This window comes from Sturnira hondurensis, unplaced genomic scaffold (assembly GCF_014824575.4).
Source record: "Sturnira hondurensis isolate 20B ecotype Veracruz unplaced genomic scaffold, ASM1482457v3 Scaffold0017082, whole genome shotgun sequence".
Lineage (NCBI taxonomy): Eukaryota > Metazoa > Chordata > Mammalia > Chiroptera > Phyllostomidae > Sturnira > Sturnira hondurensis.
The window spans coordinates 3,358,651-3,382,950 of NW_028089713.1; the positions used below are offsets into that span (position 1 = coordinate 3,358,651).

At 48.6% G+C, this 24,300-nt stretch overlaps 2 protein-coding genes across 2 annotated transcripts; both read right to left on the reverse strand.

Annotated features, from left to right (window-relative positions):
- Nucleotides 1-844: 844 nt before the first annotated feature.
- OPTC (opticin) lies at nt 845-5,634 on the reverse strand. Its single transcript, XM_037067129.1, is given in 6 exon segments — nt 845-1,481; nt 1,771-1,862; nt 1,931-1,988; nt 3,000-3,307; nt 4,119-4,280; nt 5,356-5,634. Coding segments are annotated over 6 exon segments (1,077 nt in total). The 5' UTR covers nt 5,609-5,634; the 3' UTR covers nt 845-1,277.
- Nucleotides 5,635-9,888: 4,254 nt separating this feature from the next.
- On the reverse strand, nt 9,889-23,812 carry PRELP (proline and arginine rich end leucine rich repeat protein). Its single transcript, XM_037067121.1, has 3 exons — nt 23,657-23,812; nt 15,063-16,048; nt 9,889-12,510 (listed from the first exon to the last, which is right to left on the reverse strand). The coding sequence occupies exons 2-3, from the start codon at nt 16,030-16,032 to the stop codon at nt 12,335-12,337; spliced, it is 1,146 nt and encodes a 381-aa protein (XP_036923016.1). The 5' UTR covers nt 16,033-16,048; nt 23,657-23,812; the 3' UTR covers nt 9,889-12,334.
- Nucleotides 23,813-24,300: the final 488 nt, after the last annotated feature.

The window sequence follows — 24,300 nt, forward strand, 5'->3', positions numbered from 1 at the left end:
GTTACATTCCCCTTACCCAACATCTCATAAGAAGTCAGAGAAGGGTGACATCTCCCCTTCTATTATAAATGGAGGAGCAAGTTCGCTAGCTCAGAGTTGCCCTTCTTCCCACTCTGCCAGCACAGCAGGCGGAGCCTAGGATCCAAGAAGGCTGCAGGTGTTACTGCTCTACGCATTTATCTTTTTGCAAGGCTGCCCTCTGGTGGTGAGCCATGGAAGAGAGCATGGGAAGTATGGCAACCCACGTGGCCAGCAAAGGCCGGCTGATCCCTACTCAGAGGCTCGCCAGTGAGCCAGGAACTACAAGGAGCGCTCCCAGGTGAAGAGTCATGTCAGTTCTCTGTTCTTATGAACAGCTTCCTCAAAATCTAACAGGAAGCCCTGGCCTTGGAAGGGCAAGGAATTAAAGAAAGCCTCACAGAAACCCCACCCTTCCCCCAGGAATGGTCTGGGGATAAGGCTACTTTAAATAGCTATTCTTTCTCCTCAGTGGAGTGCTGGCAAATACTCAGCAAGCAGCTATAAGTAAGTAAGTAAATACCTACTTTAAAAATCCCAGTATGTAGCCTTTACTGATTTCTCTGGTATAGATATTTCCACCATGGACCATTTCAAACTACCCATGGCTGCAAGCAGAACTGGGAAGACATGAGTGGAGGAAACATGTCATTACATAGTATTTCTATTGTACAGACCCCATGGGCACAAAATGGCTCAAAACCATGGTTAATAGTAAAATAACAGGGAAATGATGAGTTTGAGCATTTATTACATTCGTCTCTAACCTGCTATATTTAATTGAGTTTATATAATTTAATTTTTTAACAATGGCTGTGTTTAACAACTAACTGGCTTGCAAAAATCTGGAAAATTTAATGATTTGTTCTTATAAGGCTAGTCGTAAGAGCTGGCTCCAGCGCATCACCACTTCCCCCCCTTCCTCCTTCTCTTTCTTCTCTTCTTCTCCTAGGACTTTCCTGGCGTTCCATGTGGCCAGGAAGGGTGGGAATATGGGAAAGAGCTTTGCTGCAGACACTGCTATTCTCTGAACCGGGAGCCAGAGACTGCTGAGGAAAGAGAATGAAGAAATACAAATTTGGCTTCTGAAGGACACTCCAGAGTGTGTGTTGGGTGCGGGGGTGGGCGTGGCGGTGGGGGCAGTTCATGACTTCTGAAACTAGAGCATGAGGCTGATTAACACCTGGAAGAAAGTCTTTTGGGGGCTATGCCTTTGGTGGTCCTCCAGGGGCCAACACCTAGGGAGAGGCAGGGGAGAGCTAGGAGAAGTGGCCTGTAGGGAGCTGTGGCAGGCAGAAGTAGGCTCTGATGGAGAGGCCCAGGTTGACGCCATCCAGGTAGTAGTCTTCCAGCCGTCTCTGTGTCCGCTTGTGCTCCTTGTCACAGAAGGTGTCACTCTGCATGGTTACTATCATATTATTCTGGAAAGAACACATCAACAGTTGCACTGAAGTCTCAATTAGCTATCCACACCAGTTCTGCTGCCATTTATAGTTGGAGAAATCAAGGCACCTAAGGCCAAGACCATCCAGCAAGGAGTGAGAAAAGAAGACACATGGAGGGAGGGTGAAGACAGAGGGATGAAGGGAAGAGGAGGAGCTGCGGCTGGGCTGGGGTTGGGAGCAGTGAAGGAAAGAGGAGAAGGAGCAGGCAGTTGAGTGAGATGGGATAAGGATGTGGGGGGAGAAGAAATGTTTTAAAGAGAAGAAAGGGGAGGAAATAAAACTAAGGACCTGGACAAGCCCGACTCACCCATGTCTCCCATAGGCTCTCAGAGAAGACTGCACCACTGCCTAAGTTTCCCTCTATAGGCCCTCCTCCCCCTGCACTCTGTGCTTTGTGGTCTGTGGTTGAAGCTCTTGGGAAGGCCACTCACCTGCAGGTGTAGTGAACACGGCTCAGGGGGAGGGGCCCTGGATAAAATCCAGCAAGTTGCCAACCAAGTAGAGGACATACAGCTTTTCCAAAGCCTGGAGAGGGGTAGGGTGGAAAATAGGCAAAGGGTGTGGGATGCTGGTGATCCCTGGCAAAGTGGGGTGCCTGATGTGACCCCGTTCCTTCATGTAGGGCCTCCTGAGCCTCTTCCATGTGCCAGGCTCCACAATGGGTTTGGAAGGTGTGCCCAGACTCTCAGGAGCTTGCTTGCTGACTCCCAGTGGATGCAGAAGGAAAGCTGCTGCCCTGGGGCAGCTGCAAGAGCTGCCTGCTGCTAGTGAGAGTGGGGAGGAGCCAGAGAGGACAGCAATGGGGATGGAAGGAGGGCAGGGGGCATCTCAGTTTGGCCTCAACTTCTTTGCTATCAGAAGAGATTTTCCCAAAGGAACATTCTTTGAATGCTAAACCTGGGGCAGCTGCGGAGACTGTTTTCCAGAAATTTCCACATCAACAGAATGAGAGTCACAGACACACATGAAGCAAACTGAGCGTGCATGGTGGCAGAGCTGGTGTCAGTCTTCCATAGCCCTCTTCCTTCTTTGTGGGAACTGTCCCCAGTCCGTCTTCTCAGCCCTGTGGATGGGGCAGGCGCATAGGCCATATTAGTACCATATGTTAGCCCTTCCCATCAAAACTGGCCAGTCAGTGACCAAGCAGATGGTCTCACTTGAGCATTTGATCACAGAAAGGCAACAATTAGTGGTGGGATCTGGAACTACAGGGAGTTGTAGAGTTAGGGCAGGAGACAGCACTATTGCGTTTCAGGGGAGCAGAGCTGCATGTTCAGGGAGGGAAATGGAATGTGTGCACAGAAAGAAGCCGAGTCTGCATGTCCCAAAGATGGAGAGGGAGAATCTTGTACCTTGATTTCTGACAGTGTTCCACCAGTAACAGGCCCAGAAAGCCTGAGTTTCCTTTCATGGAGGTTCTTGGGATGGCATGTTGTAAACACCATTTTTCCTGAGTCAGAATCAGGTTCTTGCAGCAAAAAGAACCTTTAATAAAACAAATGGGAACAGATGAAATAGTGAGTTTGAGTTTCAGGCCCCAGAACTGGGTTGAAGCATGGATATCTCATGAGGGCAAGGTGTGAGTGTGGTTGTGAGTGTGGGTGGCAGGTGGTCTATGGTGGAATGAAGGTCCCAGCTCATGCTGAAGACTCTAGGCTTTATCCCCCAGCTCTGGAGCCAATTCAGGTAGATGTACAGGACCTCCATGCCTGTAAGGAGCCTGGGCAGGGCTGCCGGCTGGTTATCTTGGAGGATCAGACCCTGCAGAGCGGGCAGCAGGTAGAGGGCATTGTCACTGATGAAGGAGATGAAGTTGCTAGAGGAGTCAACCCTCTTTAGTTTTGCTGAGGGGTTTGAGAGAGAACAGAGAGACACAGGAGTCACCATTTCATCCTGCTCTTACAAGGGCTGCCGTACCCTGCTCCAGCCCTCTCAGGATAGGGAATGACAACAAGCGATATCTGTTTATATCTGCTGGGGCCTGCAGCCAGTTTTCTGCCCATACCATGACCACACCAGAAGAAATGTCATAAAGCAGAACCCCCTGGGAAAGCCCTCAAATTCTGCAACATCCTTCCCTAGAGCTCTGTCCTGCAAGGTGGCTGCCCACTTTGGAAGACGTCTTTCAAGGATCCTTCCCACCTCTATCCTCCACCATTAAGTTTAGACAAAAAGAAAGCTGTGGCAATGAGTAGCAAAATCTGGATTAGAGCCCAGATCTCCTATTTTAGACAGGATGTAAGGCATAAAAGAACAAACAAACAAACAAGTAACCACATAAATAGCACCAGGGTGTGGTGAATAGATTTAGCATGGTCTTATCTAGAGGCCGGCGGGTGCACAGAGCTACAGCTGCTAGGACACTCTGAAAATGTAGGCTTCATCATGTACTCATTCCCCTTCCCAGGTTTCCAGCTTTTGGGAGAATAGATGAAAACAGGTCGCTTCTGTCATCTAACATCTTCTGGGAAAGGAATTAGAAAGATGAGGGGTTATACCCACTTAATAGCTGGACAGACTGAAAGCTAACAGGAAAAGGCTAACAAAGGTGGGTACCTGTGTCTAGCGACTGCTCACATGGCTAGGTGACAAGAGAGTACCCAAGGGGTTCCCTCTGCCGGGCCCATGCTCCCCTCTTGCCAGGGCCTTACATACTCAGCCCTTTGAAGAAGTCTCAGGCCTGGATTTGGTGGATGTGGTTGAAGCAGGTCTACAGGTAGGTGATTATCTGGGGAAGACGAGGGATGCTCTCTAGGTCAGTGTTGTTGCAGCACACAGAGGAACCAAGGCACATGTAGACCAGACAGGTGGGCAGGCCTGGCCCAGGAGAAAGACAGAATAAAGGGAGAAACCCAGAGTAAAGGGAGAAACCCCCATTGTCAGACCCCTTCAGCCTCTGGGACCAGTGGCCCTTGCCTCAGGGAGTATCTGATCCAGGACTATCTGTCCTTTTGGGTTTCTGCCCAGCACTGACTGCCACAGTGTACCCAGGCAGTGTTGTTGGATGCTCAGCTTGGCCTCAGCCTGGCACTCAGCCCTCGACCTAAAAGAACCAGATCCACCCTCAGATATGACCAAGTCCAAGCCCATTAGTGCCTGCATCAGAACCTGGTCCTATGTAGACTTTCCTGGGCCTATGTGGGGGGTAGTAGGACATCTACTGGTGTCTTTTCCATGGGGTTCCTCTCTGGTCCCACAAGGTACAATGAAGATGAAATAATTAAGTGCCAGCTGCCTTGTGGGCGAGAAGTTAGATACATTCTGTGTGGCTCCCAGAAGCATAGCAGAGTCAAGGTGGAGTGGATGGTGCCTGCCCAGAATTTATTTCCCTTTGTTATGGTGCCAGCATTCCAGTTTTCCATTGGGAAAGAGCTCTCCGCTGTTCTCAGTTCATGGCCAGTGGTCACAAGAGTTAGACCAGGCCATCAGACTCAGACTGGCTTTAAAAATTTCAGGTATGTTACTGGCTTCTACAACTGCACAGTGCAGATGGTTTCCATCACTTGCTATTACAAGGGACAGAGATTATGAGAGATCACTGCTAATCCAGTCCAACTCCAGGGGCTCTTTGTCAGCAGTGACATGGCCCCAAGATGAAGAGGCAGCTCTTCTCACCAGCAGGAACGGAAGAACGTAGTTGGAGCAGAGAGGGCCCCAGCAGCCTTCTTATTCCAAGGCCTTGAAGTGACACCTCCAGTGGAAACCCTTATGATACCTTTGAGGCCTGCATTCTGTAACTCTGAGAGGTCATAGATTCCTGACTGAAGGGTTTTCTCTGCTGAGGCCCCAATACCCTAGATCCACCCGAGGCAAACTTCTCAAGATAAGCAAGTGGGAATGAATGATATCCCTTCTCCACCTCAGTTCTGACCTGCGGGAGGGTGTCAGTCTGTAAGCTCTTCATAGCTGCTCAGGTCAGTGACCTCGTCGTAGTTATCCAGGCTCAGGGCATCATTCTCCAGATGCAGAGCCACATTAGAATTGCCTTCTCCATGTGACTGTGCTTCTCTCTTTCTCTCAGTCGCTGGGAGAGAAGCAGTACCTGCTTCCTGCAGCACCACGGTGAGCAAGCTCAGGGAATCCAGAAACTTCATGGGGACCTGGGGGTGGGGTTGGCATGAGAATGGGGTAGAATCACTTGGCATTCAGTCCTGGGGAGTGAGCAGGAGGGAGGGCAGCCATCCGAGGAAATGGGATCTCTTGAATTTGTGGGAACTTCCCACCGCAACCCTGGCAGACTCTTGTGCCTTCGTCCCTCACTCAGTGCCTTCATTACCTGGGAAAGTGCCCTACAGGCTGGGGCTTTGTTTAAGAGGTATCTCCTGCAGCCCCCCACCCCCACCCCATTACTGGCACTCCACTTCCCTCTGCTTCAGGCTCTGTGTGCTTTCCCACACCCTGAGACTCTAATGGGCAGGTGCAGACACAGGCTCATTTACACATCTCCACAAGGACACATGCTTGTTTCCTTGATGACACAGCTCTCTGCCAAGTGGGCACACACTTGTGCATTTATATGAATGTCCTCTCGTATACAACCATAGAGTGCAATGATTAGTCACTAAACTACATTTAGAGAAATTCCACCATCAAGGCATTTTGTGGTTCTTAAGCAAACAAACATTATGGACTTGTCTCTGACGTGCAGAAATGAATAAGACAAGCCGAGTTCCAGGAACACCTAGTCCATTTAGGGGACCTAGGCTTACAAATTGACATGTAATGCAAAAAAGAATTTTAGTATACATGTAAAGTATACTTATAAATGCAGCTTTTTAGAAATAAATGATTATGGAAACAAAAGACCTCTTCAGTGTGATTGTGGGAGTGTTATACACCTGGAAATTTCCTTAGATAAATGTGTACATGTGTATCTGCACATATGTGTTATGCATTGCATACAAATGTTTGTGTAAGCTCCCCCATATGTGCACAGATGGGTCAAGAAATGCATGTGGTGTTGTGTGTGTTTCTGATAATGTGGCTCTCCCCAGAGCCAGCTGCATGAATTTCTAGTAGATTCTCCCCCTTTTTAATTTTAGTCAGGCAAGAGGGTAAGCCCCCAGCAGTAGCAACAGTGTGTCTCCCATACCTGACTCCAAACTACAGTATATAATCTTTAAGAAATGTTCAAGAAAAGTCCTAAGACAGTTCGCTGCCCCACAGCCTCCTCTGATGGCTCTGGCCTAGAGAGCTAAGCTCTCTTCATTCTCCCACCTAATCCCCACTGGAGCCGGGCGATCTTTCCCTCATTTGCATACCAAGGGGTCTACCATCTCAAACCCTGAACCTTACCCTTACATAGACTTTTTTGGTTCCAAAGGAGCTGACAGCATCCGGAAAGGTGTGGACTTTGATGAAAAGGTTGTTCAGTGGGGCTTAAGTGAACAGCTGCCTGGGAAGGGCAGGGAGCTGGCCAAGGCAGGCATATGGTCAATTAGACTTCTTGATATCCAGCTGTTTCCCCTTCATTTCCCCTCAGCAGATCCCTGTCCCTTTCCTTTACTTGGTGCTAGGGAATCCTCTCCCTCCACCCCCTCCAACCTTACCCCCTACTCACAGTCCTCCCCACCTCCCACTTCCATCTCTTCCTCTCTTTCTTGGCTTGCTATTTCTTTTTCTTGCCCACCCTCTTCAAGAGGGTAGACATTTCCCACCTCCTGAGGGACCCCACCCCTCGGATTCCGTCCTGTTTTCAGAGAAGGTAGCAGTGGGTGTGTGGAGCGTGGGGGTTTGCTCTTAGCTTTCTTCTCTGTCCAGAGATGGACAATGCTTTGATTTTATAGGTGAAATCCAAAGATTAAAAAGGGCTGAGAGCTAAGGCATCCTGACCACCACCTACCACCTGCAGCTCCAGTGTGGGAACCATAGCAACAGAAATCACCAGATGGAGGGTTTGAAGGGTGGATGATTCAAAGGGAAGGAGACTTGGGATGGGATAGGGCTTGAAAGCCAACTTCAAGTCCATTGGTGATGATGGCAAGGATGACACAGGACATTCTCTAACTCTGCTGAGGTGGGGTCCTAGAGAGGACTCCTGATTGTAAACACCAGGAGGCAATGTGTGGGTCCTCAAGGACTAAGAAGGACTCCCCAAGATACGTTTGTGGAGAGAGACTCTCCTCTGCTTGGTGCCACAGGTTCTGCTGGGCAGTCTTTGGCAAATGTGGCTGAGGGAAGAAGGGTTCTGCCAGCCTACATGTTTGTCTATGTTCTTCACTGATGCTCCTTCTCCTGCTCTCTTGCCCTGACCAGGTACTAAATCCCAGCTGCAAGACCTCCTGAGGAACATTTAATCTAAACCCCTTATTGTACAGATGGTGAAACAAGGCCAGTGAGGGGAGGTGACTTGCCCAAGGTCACACAGAGCCAGGACGAACTCCTAGATTTCCTGACCCTCAGGGTTCCCCTTTGTTTGCATGATTCTCTGCTCTCTCCCTCATCCCTGGGATCCCTGGGACCACATGTCTTGGTGCCCTCATAACAGATGGCTTTGGCAGAATTCACCTCTGCCTGAGCACACCATGTTGAAGGGGCAGATCTAATAGCCTGGCCAAAGGGCAATGCTTGGTCTGCAGTGTTTCCGGACACCAGCTGTTGTGGAGAAGACCTGCTGCAGCCTAAGAACCTGATCACCTGTGCCCTTGGCAGCCCTGCTACTTCCCATGTGAGGGCAACCAAAAGGGGCTTTGCTGGGTGGAGGGAGAGAGGGCCCTGGAGCCAGGATGGTACCCCAGAAGCAGATGGCATATTTGGCTACTCTCCTCCTCTTTCTCTCTATAGCCAGGGCCTCTCTGCTTCCTACCTGCACAATTTCTGTCCCGCGAGTAATGCAGATTCAACTGTTCCTTCATTCTGCCCACCTCTCCCTCTCCCTCCTCACTTTCTTGGACACACTGCCTGTGTTCTGTTGCCATGCTCTCTGACCTGCAATTGGTCCTCCCCCAGGGTATAGCCATCTTCACCTCACATGCAATGACCTCCCCACCAATCACTTCCAAACTGGCCTCAGGTCCTAAACCTTCCCCCAGATTTGGCTCTACTTTCATTAACTCCCCTGCCCCACCTCTGTTTCCATGGATTTCAGGGAGGGTCCATGGGATGTCCATTTGTGACCTGTGTGGGGACTCTTTGACCATCATGCTATTGTTCCAGGATGCACAGCACCCTAGAGCCCAGGAAGGGGGTGGGAGGCGTGGGAGCCCTTCTAATATGAGCTCCTCATTAGGAGAAGCACAAGGCATGCTCATGGAATGGATGTGGTGGTTGGTGGGGACACAAGTCTGGCCAGCTGACCCCGTTGCTACCCCTTTCATGAGTAGGGAGTGGGGTGGGAGTAAATTTCAGGAAGCCCCTGTTTTTTTTAGAAAATAGGAGTATGTTCCTGCTGAGGGCGTTTAGCCACACAACCCCATGACTTGAACACACACACACATGCCCTGCAGGCTATAAGTCAAGCCTTCCTACCTCTTTGCTCATGCTGTTTCCCCTCCTGCCTATGTGCTTTCCCCCCTTTTCCCATCTGGAAAATTCTGCTCCAGCCCTTAAGATCCAGCTCCAATGATGGGAGCCTTTCTGGTTTCTCTCTGGCAGAGGTAGAGGCCCTCTCCACCATGCACTTTGTACGCAAAATTATTCAAACCCTGAAGACAAGCAATTATTAATGAATAGATTTTCCCCTTTACCAAGTTATGAATTCCTCATGGGCATGGGATATGTATTACCTATCCTTGGATTCCTAGCTGGGAAGCTTGCATGTAGTTGATATCTACAGAAAACTTGCTGAATTGAACTGAAGCAGGTATTTAGGAGGCAGGGTGGGAGTGGTGGGGGCAGCAACTGGCAGTTTTCGTCACAAAGAAGATGATGTCATCTGGGAGGACCAGAGTCTACTAGAACCTTCCATCTAAAGACAGATCCCAGGGTACACCCTTCTCACCACTCTGTGAACATCTGCACTGCCTATAAATCCTTCCAGAGGAGGTGGCCCTTTGTTCTTGCCCTTGATACAGCTCTGCCAGTGTTTGTACACTGCATCTCCTTAACTAGTCTATAGGCTTCACTGGGTCAGGAATGGTGTCTGTTTTGTGTCTGTCTGCGTTTGGCTCAGTGCTGTGCATTTGGGAGACTCTCAGCAATTCGGAATCTGTGAGCTGAAAGTTCTGGGCCTTTGGGCTTCAAATGTAGCTGTCAGATTTCTGGTCTGACTTTAGGCATAATTTTTCATGAGAGTTGTGTTTTGGAGAGATTCACCAAGAAAATGCTTTGGAATTGTTTACTTAGAGTTTCCTAAGAAGAAGACCCCTCCTCTACCCCTCTTCTCAGAGCAAGGGGAAAGTGGAGGAAGGAGGAGTGGGAGACAAAATAAGTTCAAGGTGTTATTCTTGACCTGCTCACATTGTCAAGTTCAAGCAGGATGTTTTTAATATTACTTTATTTCCTCTGCTGTGAAGCATGCTGGAATGCAAAAGTTGTATCACAAGGTTAACGTGGTCTTCCAGAACAGCTATAAGAACAGAGCACATACATACTCCTACTTACACACCTGTATATGTAGATACCAACAGCACTGGGAGATACAGTTGTGTGTGGAGGACAGGCTTCCTAAAATCCAAGGGAAATCAGCACATTGTGTATGTGTGTGGGGGTGCAGTGGGGGCAGGGTTTGCTGTAGTCAGTTTAACCCAATCCTCTCTGGCTTACAGCTGCAGAGAGTGATGGAGGGAGCGTTTATTCCAGATGGTGTGATGGGATGACGGTGATTGTGTTTTTGCTGAAACAAACTAGTTTGGGTTTGCAGAAGCAGGAGGATGACCCCCTCCACTGAACCATGGAGCTGTGTTCGCCCAGGGCCTCATCAGAACAGCTGAGGTTGAAAGAGGTGAATAAAGCTCAGAAGAGGGCTTATCCAGGCCAGAGCACCAGGTTGCCTATAGCCACAACACCATATTGACTTTAAGCAGGAGCCTTGGAGAAACCAGCTGTAGATCAGAAGAATGAGGCAGTTTATAGGAGCATAGTGAAGGAGGCTAGGATTGAATGGGCTCTGTTTTCTGTGAATTAGAAAAAGAGAACTTGAGAGTGAGTATACTGGGAGCTTTTTGAAGTTAGGGGTCTAGCTTAGTACAGTTTCTTAAAAATCTCTGTACCTTTGCTCAACCCATCTTAAGGGTGGGCAAATATGTACTACTCATTTCTAGAATATCCACCCCCCCCACCCCACCAACATATACACTCAAGGACTGTAGAGGGGCAGCATCCCTTAGAGGCAGGTCAGGGGAAGATGAAGGTGAGGCAGCCTTTGGGACCCAGGCTCCCTTGGAGGTCAGCCAAGCTTCACCTGGGTCAGGCAGGGAAGGTGGGAAGGTTGGGGAAGGGACATCCATTTAGGGAATAAATGACTGCAAGGGAAGTGGATGATATTTAGGACTTGTCTTGCATTAGAACAAGGTCTAAAGGGCAGAGCCACAGTATGGAACATGAGTGCTAGAGGGGACTTAGAGGAGTTTACAGGGTATGGTAGCTGAGAGCAGAAGGCACCACAAGTTCAGACAGTGAAGGGGAAGAGACCACATCCTCTGCTGGTCCCTAAGGTTCCCACTGGTGCTCACACATGATGGAACAAGCCACTCTCAAGTCCCACCTTAGGGCCACTGTAGCTCTGTGCCCTTTAGACCCCAGAGGGGAGAGAGAGAGACCGTGCACATGGCTCCTGGCTCTTAAAGTTGGAACTCTTGAACTTGGAAACTCACCCCCAGGGAGATGAAGGGGAGGAGCCATCTGTGACCTGCACCAGCCACCAGGTGTCACTGATGTGTCTGTCTTAGAGAGGAGACCAATTTGAACGTGTGGAAGAGGCTTCTAGGAAATTTCCAGGTGCCCCACCCCTTCTTGTAGGTTTCTCAGAAATCTCTCTGTGGGTGGAAAGTGTTAGGCCATCCATGTTGATAGAGAACAGATGTCAGGGTGGGGTTGGTGGCTCTGCACCCTCCGCAGAGGACATTGTGTTCCCCAGGCACCAGGCCTCTTGTTCAGAGTGGCCAAGGGGACTGCAGGACCCATTTGCAACCTCACCGGCCCATTCCAGGGCTCTGACTCCTACCCCTCCCCCTGCTGGCCAATTCTTAGATCCTGAGCCATTCTTCTCCTGGGCTATTCCTCCCTGCTTTCCCACTTGGACTGGAGGGGCCCATTTAGAAGAGTGTGAACTATGTTCACCCTGGAGAAAGAAGGCCTTAGTTTCTCCCTGTGGAGAGTAGGCCAGATGCAGGTCCTTGTGGGAATGCTGACCCTCTGCCCTCCCTGTCCATGTCCTTGCACTTTTTTTTTTGAGGACATAGGCTGGCAGAGAGCCAGTGTGATGTCTGGTGTCAGCAAACAAGTGGTGGAACAGCAGTTTTGCAAGATGGATCATCCTTGGCCAACAAAGCCTGATTTTTTTTGGCCCTGTGAGGTCAGAGTTGCCCACAAAGGAGGAGTCTTGGGCAGGACTTTGTGAGCCTCACCTCTAGGCCACCCCTGACATCTAGGACTAAGGTCCAGATGTCAGTCCAAGTCCAGACTCACCCAGAAGTGACAGGGGAAGGCAGAGAGAGAAGGGACTATGAAATCTTTAGGCAGACATCTGTGCTTCTGGGGTCAGAAGTTTGGGTATACAGTGGGTGTCTTTGTGCTGGGTGGACCCAACCAAAGCCTGGGAAGTCTTACCCTAGGAGCTGCAGGTGCAGCAATGTGTGGCTTGTCCTACAAGGTTGGATAAGAAAGGCAAAGCTGGGAGAAAGACAGGGGATAGAGAAAACAAATGGGAAGCTCAGGTGCCTGGGCCACCAGCATTCAAATGTGGTCAGAAGAGACCCAGGGCAGAGCAAGACCTAGATGACCACAGACTGCAGCAGGCGGAAGCACATCATGAGGTCCAGCGGGATGGGTGGCTTCAGGTAGTTCCCATCCAGCCTCAGGTAGCGGAGGTGTGGCACGTTCTCCAGATCCGAGGAGAAGTCATGGAAGGTGACCAGGTTGTTGGGGCAAATCTGGGTCCCATTGATCTCTATGGAGAAAGAACGGGAGAGGTGAGTAGGAGAGGAGGTGGGTGGTCAGGACGGAGAGGGTGTGTGCAGGCACAGGTGAGGAAGGAGAAGGTGGACAACAGAGAGTGAGGACTCGAGTTCTGGTCCAGAACTGACCAGAACTCCAGTTCTGACCAGCTTGTTCTCCTGACACTTGTTTCAAGAATTGTTTCGAGTTCTGGTGGGAACTGGCTGGCTTTAGAAATGTGTGACCATGGATGAGTTCACCTTTACCTCCAGGCATGGTTTATTCATAGCAAAATTAAGCTGGACTTGATCTACAATTGTTTTTGGAAATTTACCCTGAGAAGTCATGGAGGAAGTAAGCTTTGAGCTAAACCTTCAAAATTAGGTAGGATTACAGCAGGGGGAGACATAAGAGAGAGGGGTTTTGATAGAGGAACTTATTTGAATAGAGTTGTGAAGGACAGAAAGGTCATGGAAGAATCAGGGAGTAGAAACAGCCCAGTGTGATGGGGTAGGGAGAGTGGGCTGTAACATTAAGTTGTGGCTAAAACTCATGGTTCGTTTTCAAATACTTCACTAAGGAGTGGGGATTTGATCTTCAGTCTGAGAAATGGTATTGAGCAAGACTATCATTTTGAGAAGGATGACAGAATATATGAACTATAGCATCCTGGAGTGTAAAATTGGGAAGGGGTCTATGATGAGTTTTATACTGCAGAATGGTGAATCTAGCCATAGTGTGGAGAAAGAGTGGGGTGAGGTGAGAATTGAATCTGGTAGGTAGACGTGAGAATTTCCTGTCACCTGGATGTGGGAGGACAGAAGATGGTCACATTAACTGAAAGAGGGATGACAGGAAGAGAAAAGGTGGTCTAGGGAGGGCACAAGGTCATCGGGACAAGCTGAGACTTGATTCTGATGTGATTACCGATTCTAGGCTTTCAAAGGAAAATGAGGTTTCATTTTCTCCTTCACCTCTTGTTAGGTGACATCAGATGTATCATCTTCTAAGTGAATTTTTATTCTCCCTAAGTCTTGCCTCATTTATCATCCTTAGGGACATTGTTCTTCTCTCTTCACCATTGGAGTTGCAGAAAGAGCCCTGACATGGATGGATTTTCTTGCAGCTTTTGTCACTTTGGACTGTCATCTGACCACCCTGATGTTCAGTTCCCAGATCTGTGACATGGTGAGAGTGAGTGTGGTTTTTCTGACTTCACCCTCAGGAGTCTGGCTGTCCCCTAGCAGCCTGTTCTTCCACAACCAGAGAGAAACCTTTATATATTAGGCATATATTAGGCAGCCTTTCTGTCTATATTTTTGGCCTATAATGCATCATAGGGGGTAGTGCGTTGCCTCACTTTACTCCCTGCAGTGTAAAATTAGACAGTTTTTTCTTTTCCTGAATTTGTTTCTCCCCAGATTTTTAAAAGTGCTCTCTGACTCTGTAATTATCCCAGATGAGTGAATAAGCTTGTTCTCCTGACACTTGTTTCAAGAATGTAGAAACTCAACAATCTCCCTCTCATCCTTCAGCTGGGAAACTAAGGATTTCTATTATTGTTGTAGGGGAGCTTCTCTTTCCCTTGGTCCCCTTCATTCCTGCAGCTGCTGCATTCCTTATGTGGGGATAGCCTGATTTTGATCAAAGGCCAGGTAAGATTCTCTCTTTTGTTTTTAAATCTTTCTGCTGACATTTTTGATGGAAGCAAAATTGCTACATCTAGCCTCTTCTTTTGGGCTGCAATTGATACCTCATAGCCCAGGACCCTGTAAATGCAGTTTAGGCAAATTCTGACTTAAGTGTACTGTCTTCTATAACGAAATATTCCAGCTTTCCAGATAGATTCAGAAAGCACCCACATATCAACGTTGTCATAGCGACAGTTGTATACCTGGAATACATAGGGGTGAGCAAAAGTAAGTTTACAGTTGCTGCGAATACGTGAAACAGTTTATTTTTGTATTATTACTTATTTATTAATTATTATATTATATTATTAACCTACTTTTGCTTGCCGCTGTATAGCTGGCTGTCTGTGTATACCTTTTACAGATGCTTCAGAACTGAGGGGCAGAGATGGGGGATGCTGCATTTCACAGCGGTCGGATTCTGCAGCAGACAGGGCTAAGACACTTCAGAGTGGGCATTTAAATGTCACTGTTCTGCTTCTAGGAGAATGTACAGGACTATATTCCATGTCTACCCTACCTATAGATCTAGAGGGCAAAGAATCGAGGGCTGATGAGAAGAGGGGAGAAAGAGAAGGGAGGACCCTTCAAACATGGTATTCTGGGCACTATATCATGTTAAATGATTAAGTCCTCATATTGACTTTATTCAAGGTATTTCACCACTCTCACTTTACAGATGAGGGAACTCCTCAGAGAGATCAGATATCTGTTCAAGGTCATAAAGATAAGCAAGTGGTAAAGCCAAGATTTGAAGTCCAGTGCCAAACAGGGTGTTTTTTGCACACCTCTACCCTGAGGCTCCTGGGAAAGAGCTGAGCTGGTAAGTCCCCAGCCTCCCTCCCTGGGGTCTGGCCCCGCCTACCCCACTTACTCTCAATACTGTTGTTGTTGAGGTATAGGTGCTCCAGCTTGTTGCTAATGGCAGGTACATTGCTGATCTTATTGTGTGACAGGTGGAGCACAAGCAGGTTGGAGATGTTAAAGGAGTTCTTGGGGAGCCCCCTGTCAGACAGCTTGTTATAGTTAAGGCGAATGAAGGCCAGGTTGGGAAAGGACTTGAAGTATCCACTAGGGATTGACTCTATCCTGTTGCTGTCCAGGTAGAGCTGGTGAATGGCTGTGGGGACCTTGGGTGGCATCTTTCTCAGGATGTTGTGGGCCAAGTTGAGCTGCATGAGGCTCTTGAGGCCCTTGAAGGTGTCTGGCTTGAGGACTTCGTCATTCAGCTTGTTGTGTTGGAGATCCAGGAGCAGTAGGTGCTCCAGCCTGCTGAAGACGCCGGGAGGGATCTTGGAGATCTTGTTCTGGCTCAGCCTCAGCTGCTCCAAGTTTGGGGGCAGGGCAGAGGGCACCTCTTCCAGCTGGTTCTTTTCCATGTAGAGGAATGCCAGGCTGGGAAGTTGGTCCAGCACCTTCTGGTCTACCTTTCGAATTCGGTTGTTGTCCAGGTTGACCCATCTCAGGCCTGAGGCATTCTTGAAGGACTCCACTGGGAGCTCAGTTATGAAATTGTTCTGGAGATAGAGGTAATGGATTCGGGGTGGGATGATGGGGACTTTTCTAAGGTTGCGGCTATCACAGTAGAGGGCAGACGGGAAATCATGAGGGCAGTAGCATTCCCGGGGACAGTCAGGAAAGATAGATGGAGGGCCTGGTGGGAGGGGCGGAGGCAGGTCTGTGGGCTCCAGTGGCTCATGGGGCTGAGGAAAGCTGGGAGTGGGCCTGGGCCTAGGCCTGGGCTTGGGCCTGGGCCTGGGTCTTGGTCGTCTTGTTGGCTGGCCTTGGGTCACTGAGGCCAAGGTGAGGAGAAGTGGGAGGATCAAGAAGAGGGCTGGCCTCATGATCCAGGTGATATGCCTGCAGGGAGAGAATAGAGGTTATTAGTCTATTGGGCCTCAGTGTTCAGAAGACCATGTCTTTGTAGTTAAAGTTGGCCAGGATGGGCTCCAGGTGAGCTGTGGGAGGAACTGTGGAAGCATTTCCTTGTTAGCCTGCATCTAGCAGGTGAGAAAGCAATGAGGGCTCAAGAGCCTGGATTCCCTGCCCAGAGGCCTAGCCACTCAGTGTGTTTCACTTGCTCTGGAGAGCATGAGCCGTCCTGGCAGAAGGCGCAGTGGGCTGTGAATCGGGAGTCCTGTAGCTTGCTCTCTAGCCCTCAGTCTCCCCATTTTCAGTATGAGAAAACCATTACTTTCCTTATAGGAAGGATGTTAGGTGTATGAACAATAGAGTCCTGGGGTTAAAATCTGGAAGTGTCCTTAGAAATCCCACAGCTCGGTGGTTCTGAAACTGTGCCCCCATTTCAGTGGAGCTCCTCTGAAGGAAAGAGACCAAGGGGGTGGCCCTGGGGCACCCCCAAGTCACTCCTGTGACAACCTGAGCAGCTCTGTATTTTCTTAGTCCGACACAAACACACACACACACACACTGGTGTTTAATTAAAACATTTGTTTGAAAAATAAAGTTGCATTGCTAAAAACTGGTTTGAAATCCACCAATGAAGCCCAGACAGTACTGTTTACACAGTTTGAGCCCTGGAAGGAAGAAATAGTTTGCCAAGGCCAGGAAGCCATTTACAGCAGACCCAGGACAAAAGCCCAGGTCTCCTGCCTTCCAGGGTGGTGTTCGTAAAGATCTTGGAAAGGAAGGAAGTGCCACAGATCAGTGTGTGTCCCCTGCTTGCCCCTCACCCACTGCACCCAGCTCAGCAAACACTGATCTCTACCAGCAGGATACACACCAAGAATTTTCCTTTGGTGTGGAGGCTTCTGGGAAAGTAAACAGGGGAGGATGGAAAGCTGGAGGGAAACCACTTCCACTTCTTGTGACCCAGTATTTCTGCTCACATATCCACTGGAGTTGGTGGTGTTGAGATATCAAGAAGAACTTCCTGCTAGCCTCAGGAACATAGTGGAATAGGTTGCTGAAGTATGTTTTGAACTTGCCCTTCCCATTGGCTGTGGTGACCCCTCAGATAGAGCCATGTGGTTTAAATTGAATTAAGCTGGGGAAATATCAATAGATGCAGGGTTGCAGACACAAAGTGGCAGCTCTCACAGGCTTCCCCCCTTGCCTGGCTGGGAAGGGTCTGGGGAAGGGGCTTCATGTACCATCCTCTCCCCAGGGTCCCCATCTTTCTGACACCCCCTCTGATCTCCAGGTAGGGTCATCATTCCCACATTGTTTCCATTGGCCCGTCTTGTTGCTTCTTCAGGATTGTGGTGTCTGCCTGTCCCCCTTTTGGGATCAAGGACACACTGGGGTTATAGACTTCTTGGGGTTCTCTGAGATAGACAGGGCTCGAATGTGTCCCCATCTGTATCTAGACCCTGTGATCACTGCCTCTGTTGTAGGCTGCTCACTCTCTTTCCTTTGAGGCCACATCAACTTAGACTCCTCCTTGTGTGAGTGACTGACTCAGTGCCGGCTTCTTGCTGGCTTTGCTCAAAGAAATACTACAGAAGCCCCTCACCAGCTGTTTAGTCCTGGGTCAGGTTCTCAGGAGAGCTGAATATGAAAAGAAACAGGAGAGAAGGCAGAGCTCAATTGTGGAGGGTAGGAGGTAGTATCCCATACTTTTCACAAATATGCCCTCGACTCCCAGCCTGTATATACACACACCTACACCTCCTGTACCATACACATAAGCAAACTCAGGTTTGCATGAGTTCTGTGTGCATGTGTAAGCCCTTGTATATAGTACACTGAGTATGGGAAGGAAAGAGTAAAGGAGAGAGGAAGGGAAAGAGGGAAAGCAGGCAGACAGACATACTGGGAGGAAGGAGGGAAGAGATTGCCTGTAGCCTCCGTTGCCTTTCTACCTCCTTCTAAATTGGTCTTTTCTCAGGTTGGCCTCCCCCAAAGGGTCCATGAAGGCCATTTTCCTCAGGCCTCTTGTCACAAAGGAACCTGCATTTAGATTCTTGGCTTTATCTACAGTTGAGGCTATATAATAATCTCAGGGATATACTGAAAGGATGGAAAAGTTAAGTTATTCATTGTAAAACTACACCTGGAATCTTGTGGCCAGACCAATACAACTTGATGAACTATGAACTAATATTTTAGGAGCCTTGTAATTTTCATGAAATTAACACATCATTTTGCATATAAATTTTAAGAAGGTAGTTAATGCATTAGTAAGCTAAAAATGAATATATATATATATATATATATATATATATATATATATAAACAGTGGTTTTGTCCCAGCAAATCTCTTCTTTCATTAAACAGAAACTGGTCCCCCCCCCAATGATTTTATTTATTTATTTTTAGAGAGAGGGGAAGGGAGGAAGAAAGAGAGGGAAAGAAACATCAATGTGTGGTTGCCTCTTGTGCACCCCCTACTGGGGACCTGGCTGGCAACACAGGCATGTGCCCTGCCTGGGAATCGAACCTGCGACCCTTTGGTTCACAATCTGGCGCTCAATCCACTGAGCCACACCAGCCAAGGCAAAACAAACATTTTTAAAAGCCCCACTTTTTGTGATCCTAAATTTTTTGTTTTGGCATTTATTTATTTTCTTATAACTTGGAAGCCTGAAACAAGCAAGCCCTAGCCCAAAGAGGCACCCCAATACTGGCTAGGGCTCCCTATTTCCTGGCATGTCCTCTGTCATCAAAACCATCTGCCAGGTGCTGGGCCCTGAAGCAGGGAAAATTTGTCCAGAGCTTCCGGCAAAAGCCCACTCTGTGAAGAACAGTGACTCAGGCCTTTGTGTGGGAGTGTTTCTGCAGCCCTGGTCCTCATTGTCAGGAGTGATAGGGTCACACATCAGTCATGGTTTTACCTGGATGGCCAGCTTCCCTCTCCTCCCGTCAGAAATGAGCAGAGGGCTTCCTCATCTCCATTGCCCTCCCAGACCCTTCAGGGATTTCTCTGACCTGCTGGCCAGTCTTGATCCTTTTGCATACCAAAACTCTGGGGGCTGGCCAAGCTCCCCCAGAGCAGGTGGGAGGCTCCCTGGAAAAGCTCCATGGGCCTGTGCCATGGAGAAGCTGGATCTGCTAATTCCCTTTCTCTTAGCCTGTGGCTGAACCATTCTGTGTGTGTGTGTGTGTGTGTGTGTGTGTGTGTGTGTGTGTGTGCATGTGCACGCCCACGCTTCTTCCTTGAGAAAATAGCATTCATTTCTAAGCCTTCTCTCCTTGGGCAACGCCTCTTCCTGCTGGAGCGTGGCTGTCCAGGGGGAGGTCCTGACAGCCCAGCTCTGGCAATGCACATTAACAGTCCTAATCCCTGAAACCAGAATCTGTGTGACAGGCTGGAAGTCCCCAAACTCCATCGGGAGTCATAGCTCTCCTCCTCAAAAACCCAATGTCACACTTTCTTATGTTTCTGCCTTCCAGAAACTTCTATTCAATCATAAGCTCTCTGGGGTGAGTCACAACTGTGTGTGATCTTTAAATTTCTTATACTTTTGAAAGCACACCTCCCCACCTCCAAACTTTTTGCTGGCTGTGCTCACTGCTCAATCACTGAATGCTGGTTTACCACCAACAATCACTGACTAGGTCCTGCACCCCTGTTTGCTAACACTGTCTCTCTAAAGGCTGCTGCTTCCTGAGCAGAGACTGTGGTCAATTGCTTTACCCAACTCAAAATTCAATCTCTCCCTTTAAGAATATTTCCTAAGAGCATTTGAAATTCAAATTTCAGTTCCAGTATTGGAGATCTGGGCTTGAATCCTGGCTGTGCCCCTCTACCCCAGGCCTCAGGCTCCTCCTCTGTGTGAGGATCAAATGAGATCATGCACATAAAGGCATATATCACAGCATGCACTCTCTACAAATGGCAGGAGTTAGCTTATTCATTGCTTTGATTATAAAAGAATAGATTCTCTAGAGAGACACTTATTTTAGAGTGAGCTAGCCCTTATCCCTGTCTAGCTCATAAATTCATTCATTTAAAATTTGAATACCCAGGGCTGGTGCAATGTTAACGTTCAGGGCACGGATGGGTTGAGGTCTGCATGAGTTTGTCAAGTCACTGGGAGAAAGTTTAAGGGTAATTGGCTTTGTACGGAGAGTTGGGAATTGGGGTTGCCTGGGAGTAGGTTTGGGTATGTTTCCTCAGGTTAAGGGATTACTCCACATGACTTATTGGCATTCTTCTTTCTTGTCAGATTCCCTGTCTCATTGTTACCCCTAACCCCCCATGGCTTAATGCAGCCAATGACCCTGGAAAATGGGGCTGCCCCCTGCCCTGGAGCCACACCCATGGTCATTGGCATGACCCTCTTTCTCCATTCTTGACTTTCTGTTCTAAACTCAGACTTCCGAAAACGATCCAGTCCCCTACATCTCTTCCTGAAGCCCAGAAGGAAGCTGGAAGGCAGGAGAATCAGAATGAGGAGGAGTTTCTGCTCAATTGTTAGCAGAAGAGCAAGGCAGACCCATGTAGGCTGCCTGAGACCCTTTCAAGGTCTGTTAAGTGGGACTTGTGTGGTTCTGGGATAACAACAGGGCTGATATGGGCATGTGATGAATTCAACACACCACTGATGCAGCTGCTTGGGGGTGAAATCAGTACAAAGGTGGACCTGACTGGGGAGGACGAGGAGAGCTTCCTGGTGCAAACTAGACAGGGGAGTAGGGTTCTCAGCCTGTCCACTGCTCCCTAGTGACACAAACTGCTCTCAGCCTGAGTTTCCTTACCTGTAAAAGGGGGATAAGAAGTGGTCCCTACTCCTGTATTCTTTAACCAGTTGTTGTCAGAAGAAAGTGTGGTAAGTAACTTTAAAATGGGCTGCAGATCAAAAAGTGCTAAAACTAAATATAACACTATGATGGAGAAACCATCTGTCTCCCCAGTGTCTACCACAAGGAAAAGTGTAAACAGAGTGAAGTTTTTCTGGCCTCAGGCCTCTAGTGTAGAAGAGCAAGTTTTCCATTAGGGGGGCTGGGGAAAAAACAAGGGTAAGATGGCTCTCCTCCTCGCTGCACCGTCTCCTTCTTCCTGCCTCCATCTCTAAAAGAATCTGTCTGATGCCCTAGGTGCTTGTACATCTGGGTCCTAAACTCGCAACTCTAGCTTCTTCACTGTATGCTCTTGGGCAAATCTTTTACCTCAAGTAGGCTTCAGCTCCCTCATCTGTAAAATGAATATGTTAATACTTTCTTATGTTGATTTGAGGGTTAAATGAGTAAATGTATGTAAAGTGAGTGCTCAGTGAGTCTTAAGCTATTGTTGACATTATTTCAGAGTAACAGGGTCTCTTTCCCTCCAGACTGGCTGGAGGGTGGTTCAGCCTTCCACCAGATGGTGGGGATCCTTGCTCATGGGTTGCCCCTCTCCTTTCACACAGAGCAACTTCTTCTCACTTGTGGCCTGTGAGACCACACGGAGGTCCCAGAACCAACTACTTGGAGACCATAGACACCCCAGCCACCTGCAACTGCTCACTCTGTCCTCCAATTCATTCCCCGCACCCCCTCCCCACCCCCGTCTCAAGCCTCTCTGCAGCCAGTGAGGAGGAACTGGTGAGGGAAAGCTCAGAGCTGGCCACAAGTCCCATTGTGACCCATGACTTTCCCTCCCAACCTTCCATAACTGGCTTTTTTGCACATTCCAGCCTAAAAATGCTTCCCTCGCATGCCCAATAAATGGGGCTGCCCACTGGGCAGAGCTCAGTGTCCAGCCTATCTTCTGTGTGAGGCCATCAGAACAGACAGCTAATCATAGGGGAAAAGGGGAGAGACTCACATGAATAAGTATAAAGGACACATGGACAATAATTAAGGTGGGGGGCAGAAATGGGAGGGAGGTAGGGAGCACGGGGGGGGCAGGGCAGGGAATATAAAACAGAAAAGTGTACTTGAATAAGAATTAAATACATTAAATTAAAAAAGAACAGACAGCTATCCTGGACAGGAGAAGAGGGATGTGGAAGAGATGGGGAGAAGCCCAGCACAGTGCTTCATGGGGCTCAAGGCAGGCAGATTAGCAGGCAAGGGGAAACAAACGCCTTTTGGAGCTATCTCGGGGGAATTTTCTTTTTAGGATGTTCCCCTGTGATATGGCTTTAAGTGCTGGCAAGGAGGATGGAGGGAGAGAACTCACAGGAGATCTTTCCTGTTCCCATTTGGGACACCCCAGAGCTTTTCCATCAGACAGTCCTTGTTCAGGAAACATAGCTGTTCTGCCCATAGCACTGCCGTGAGCTCTGGGCTCTTCAGTCCCAACACTGAAGAGTCTCCTGCAGGCCACTGATCTAGGTTCTCAAGTCCTGGTTGACCTTCTGTATTAAAACCATGACAGATCCTTGGGTCTCTATTCAGTAGGTCTGGAGAAAAGTGTCCAGACTTCTATATTTTTAGTAAGCACCCTTATTTCCTTCTCCCCTGCCCCCAAGTGATTGTGAAGATCACCCATATTTGGGAGCCCTGGTCTAGCTCACCCCTGCCTGCCTTGGGACAGCACTCACTCCTTTTGACATGGACAAGGGTTATCCTATTTGGAAGCAAGCCCCACTCTGTTACTCCTCCAGTTTTCCCCTGCCTGACTCATTAAGAGACTCCTTAAGTTTTTCTCTGCCACAAGGATTCCTTGGCAACCTGGGATAATTTTGAAACGGCTCTAAAGAGGAATTTTTCTGACTGCCTGCCAAAAAGCAAACAAACACTGCCTGAGCTGGGGATTAGGACCTCCAAGGCTTGGAAGCTGGATTCTTTTTTCTCTTTCTCTCTGAAGATAGTGATTTGGACCAGTGAGACAGAAATTCAGAGCTACTGGGAAGATACTGTGCAGGCTGGAAAGCAACTGTTTCTCCCTCCTACCCAATTAAGTTCTAAAGAATGAAGAAGTCCTTCCAAGTCCTGCTCTTGTTCATGTCCTCCCTGCTCTGCCTAAACTAAGCACACGTGATTTTCTTTGGGTCTGCCATTTCAGTGGGAAGACGTACTTTCTCTTTGCTCTTATGACTGGCGAGGTGTTTGAGAGCATGAGAGACAAGACAAAGTGTGTGTGGGTGTCTAGCTCTGCATGTTGCATGAAGTCAGAAAGTTCAGGAGAGTGGGCAGGAGCTTTTGTGTGTGTGTGTGTATTTATGTGTGTTTTGTAGAATGAAAGCCTCTGTGTAACATGTGTGTGCCTGTGACAGTAAGTGACAATATGTGAAAAGTGCAGAGAAGTGGGTTCTTGATTCCAGTTTCTATGGAAGTACCCAATCTATAAAAGTGTTGTACTACACTTTTACACTCTGTAAAACTCTGTACTACAACAAACATCTGTACCAAGAAGGTTAAACTTTTGCAGCCAGCAAATACGCAGGCAGAGCATGACGAAGAGAAGGAAGAGAAACAGAGTGCAGAAGCAATGAGGAAGATTAACTTGAACTCATCTGAAAGGAAGGTTGGAAGGAAGGAAGAGGCAGAGACTAGGTCAACCACTGAGGCTGGACAGAGCAGGACGACACTTTCTGGAGGGAGGAGGCTTCCTGTGCATCTCCCCACTGGGCTTACCTGCATACACCTGCCTCTGCTCTCAGCTCTGGGTTAGTCCCCGGCAAGGCTCCCTCCTCTTCCTCCCCCACCCTTCGGTGGAGCTGTGGCAGCAGAGAGCCAGCTAGAAGTTCTGATCTCCCAGTGGTGCTAGTGTGCTTGTGTTTGCTTGACTTTTCATCTACCAGATCCTATTGGGGTGGGGAGGTTATGTTAGGGGGAGGTACAGGCAGATTGTAGGGAGGGACGAAAGGAGGGAGGGAGGGGAGAAGAGAGGGAGGGAGCTTGGGAAAGGAGGAATGACAACAATAAAGTCTTTATTTGGCAGCCAAAGCTCCCAAAGACTTCGTCCACACATCATGCCCACTAACAAACTCATTTTTAATAACATTTCCTGCTGCACTGCTGCTGCTGCTGCTGCTGCTGCTGCTGCTTCTGGGTACAGATTGTTTGACCCGTGTTTGGAAAGCAAACCAAAATAACAGGAATGGAAAGCAAAGCCAGAGCTGAAGGGCTGGGTCCACAGTAGCCTGTTTCATCTTTCCTCCTAACAATTGCCTTGCTTCCCATTGCTTTCCTGGTGTTAAAGTCCCAAACTAATGAGGGGCGTGGGACACTTTCTCTGACAATTGTTTCCCATGTCATTTTCTCTAGGAGGCCGCTAA

Excerpts from the sequence above, each read along its gene's own strand:
- PRELP (XM_037067121.1), bottom strand. The coding sequence starts at position 16,032 with ATGAGGCCAGCCCTCTTCTTGATCCTCCCACTTCTCCTCACCTTGGCC. Across the intron at positions 12,511-15,062 it reads CAACAACAACAGTATTGAGA|AGATCAATGGGACCCAGATT; the intron begins GTAAGTGGGGTA and ends CTTTCTCCATAG.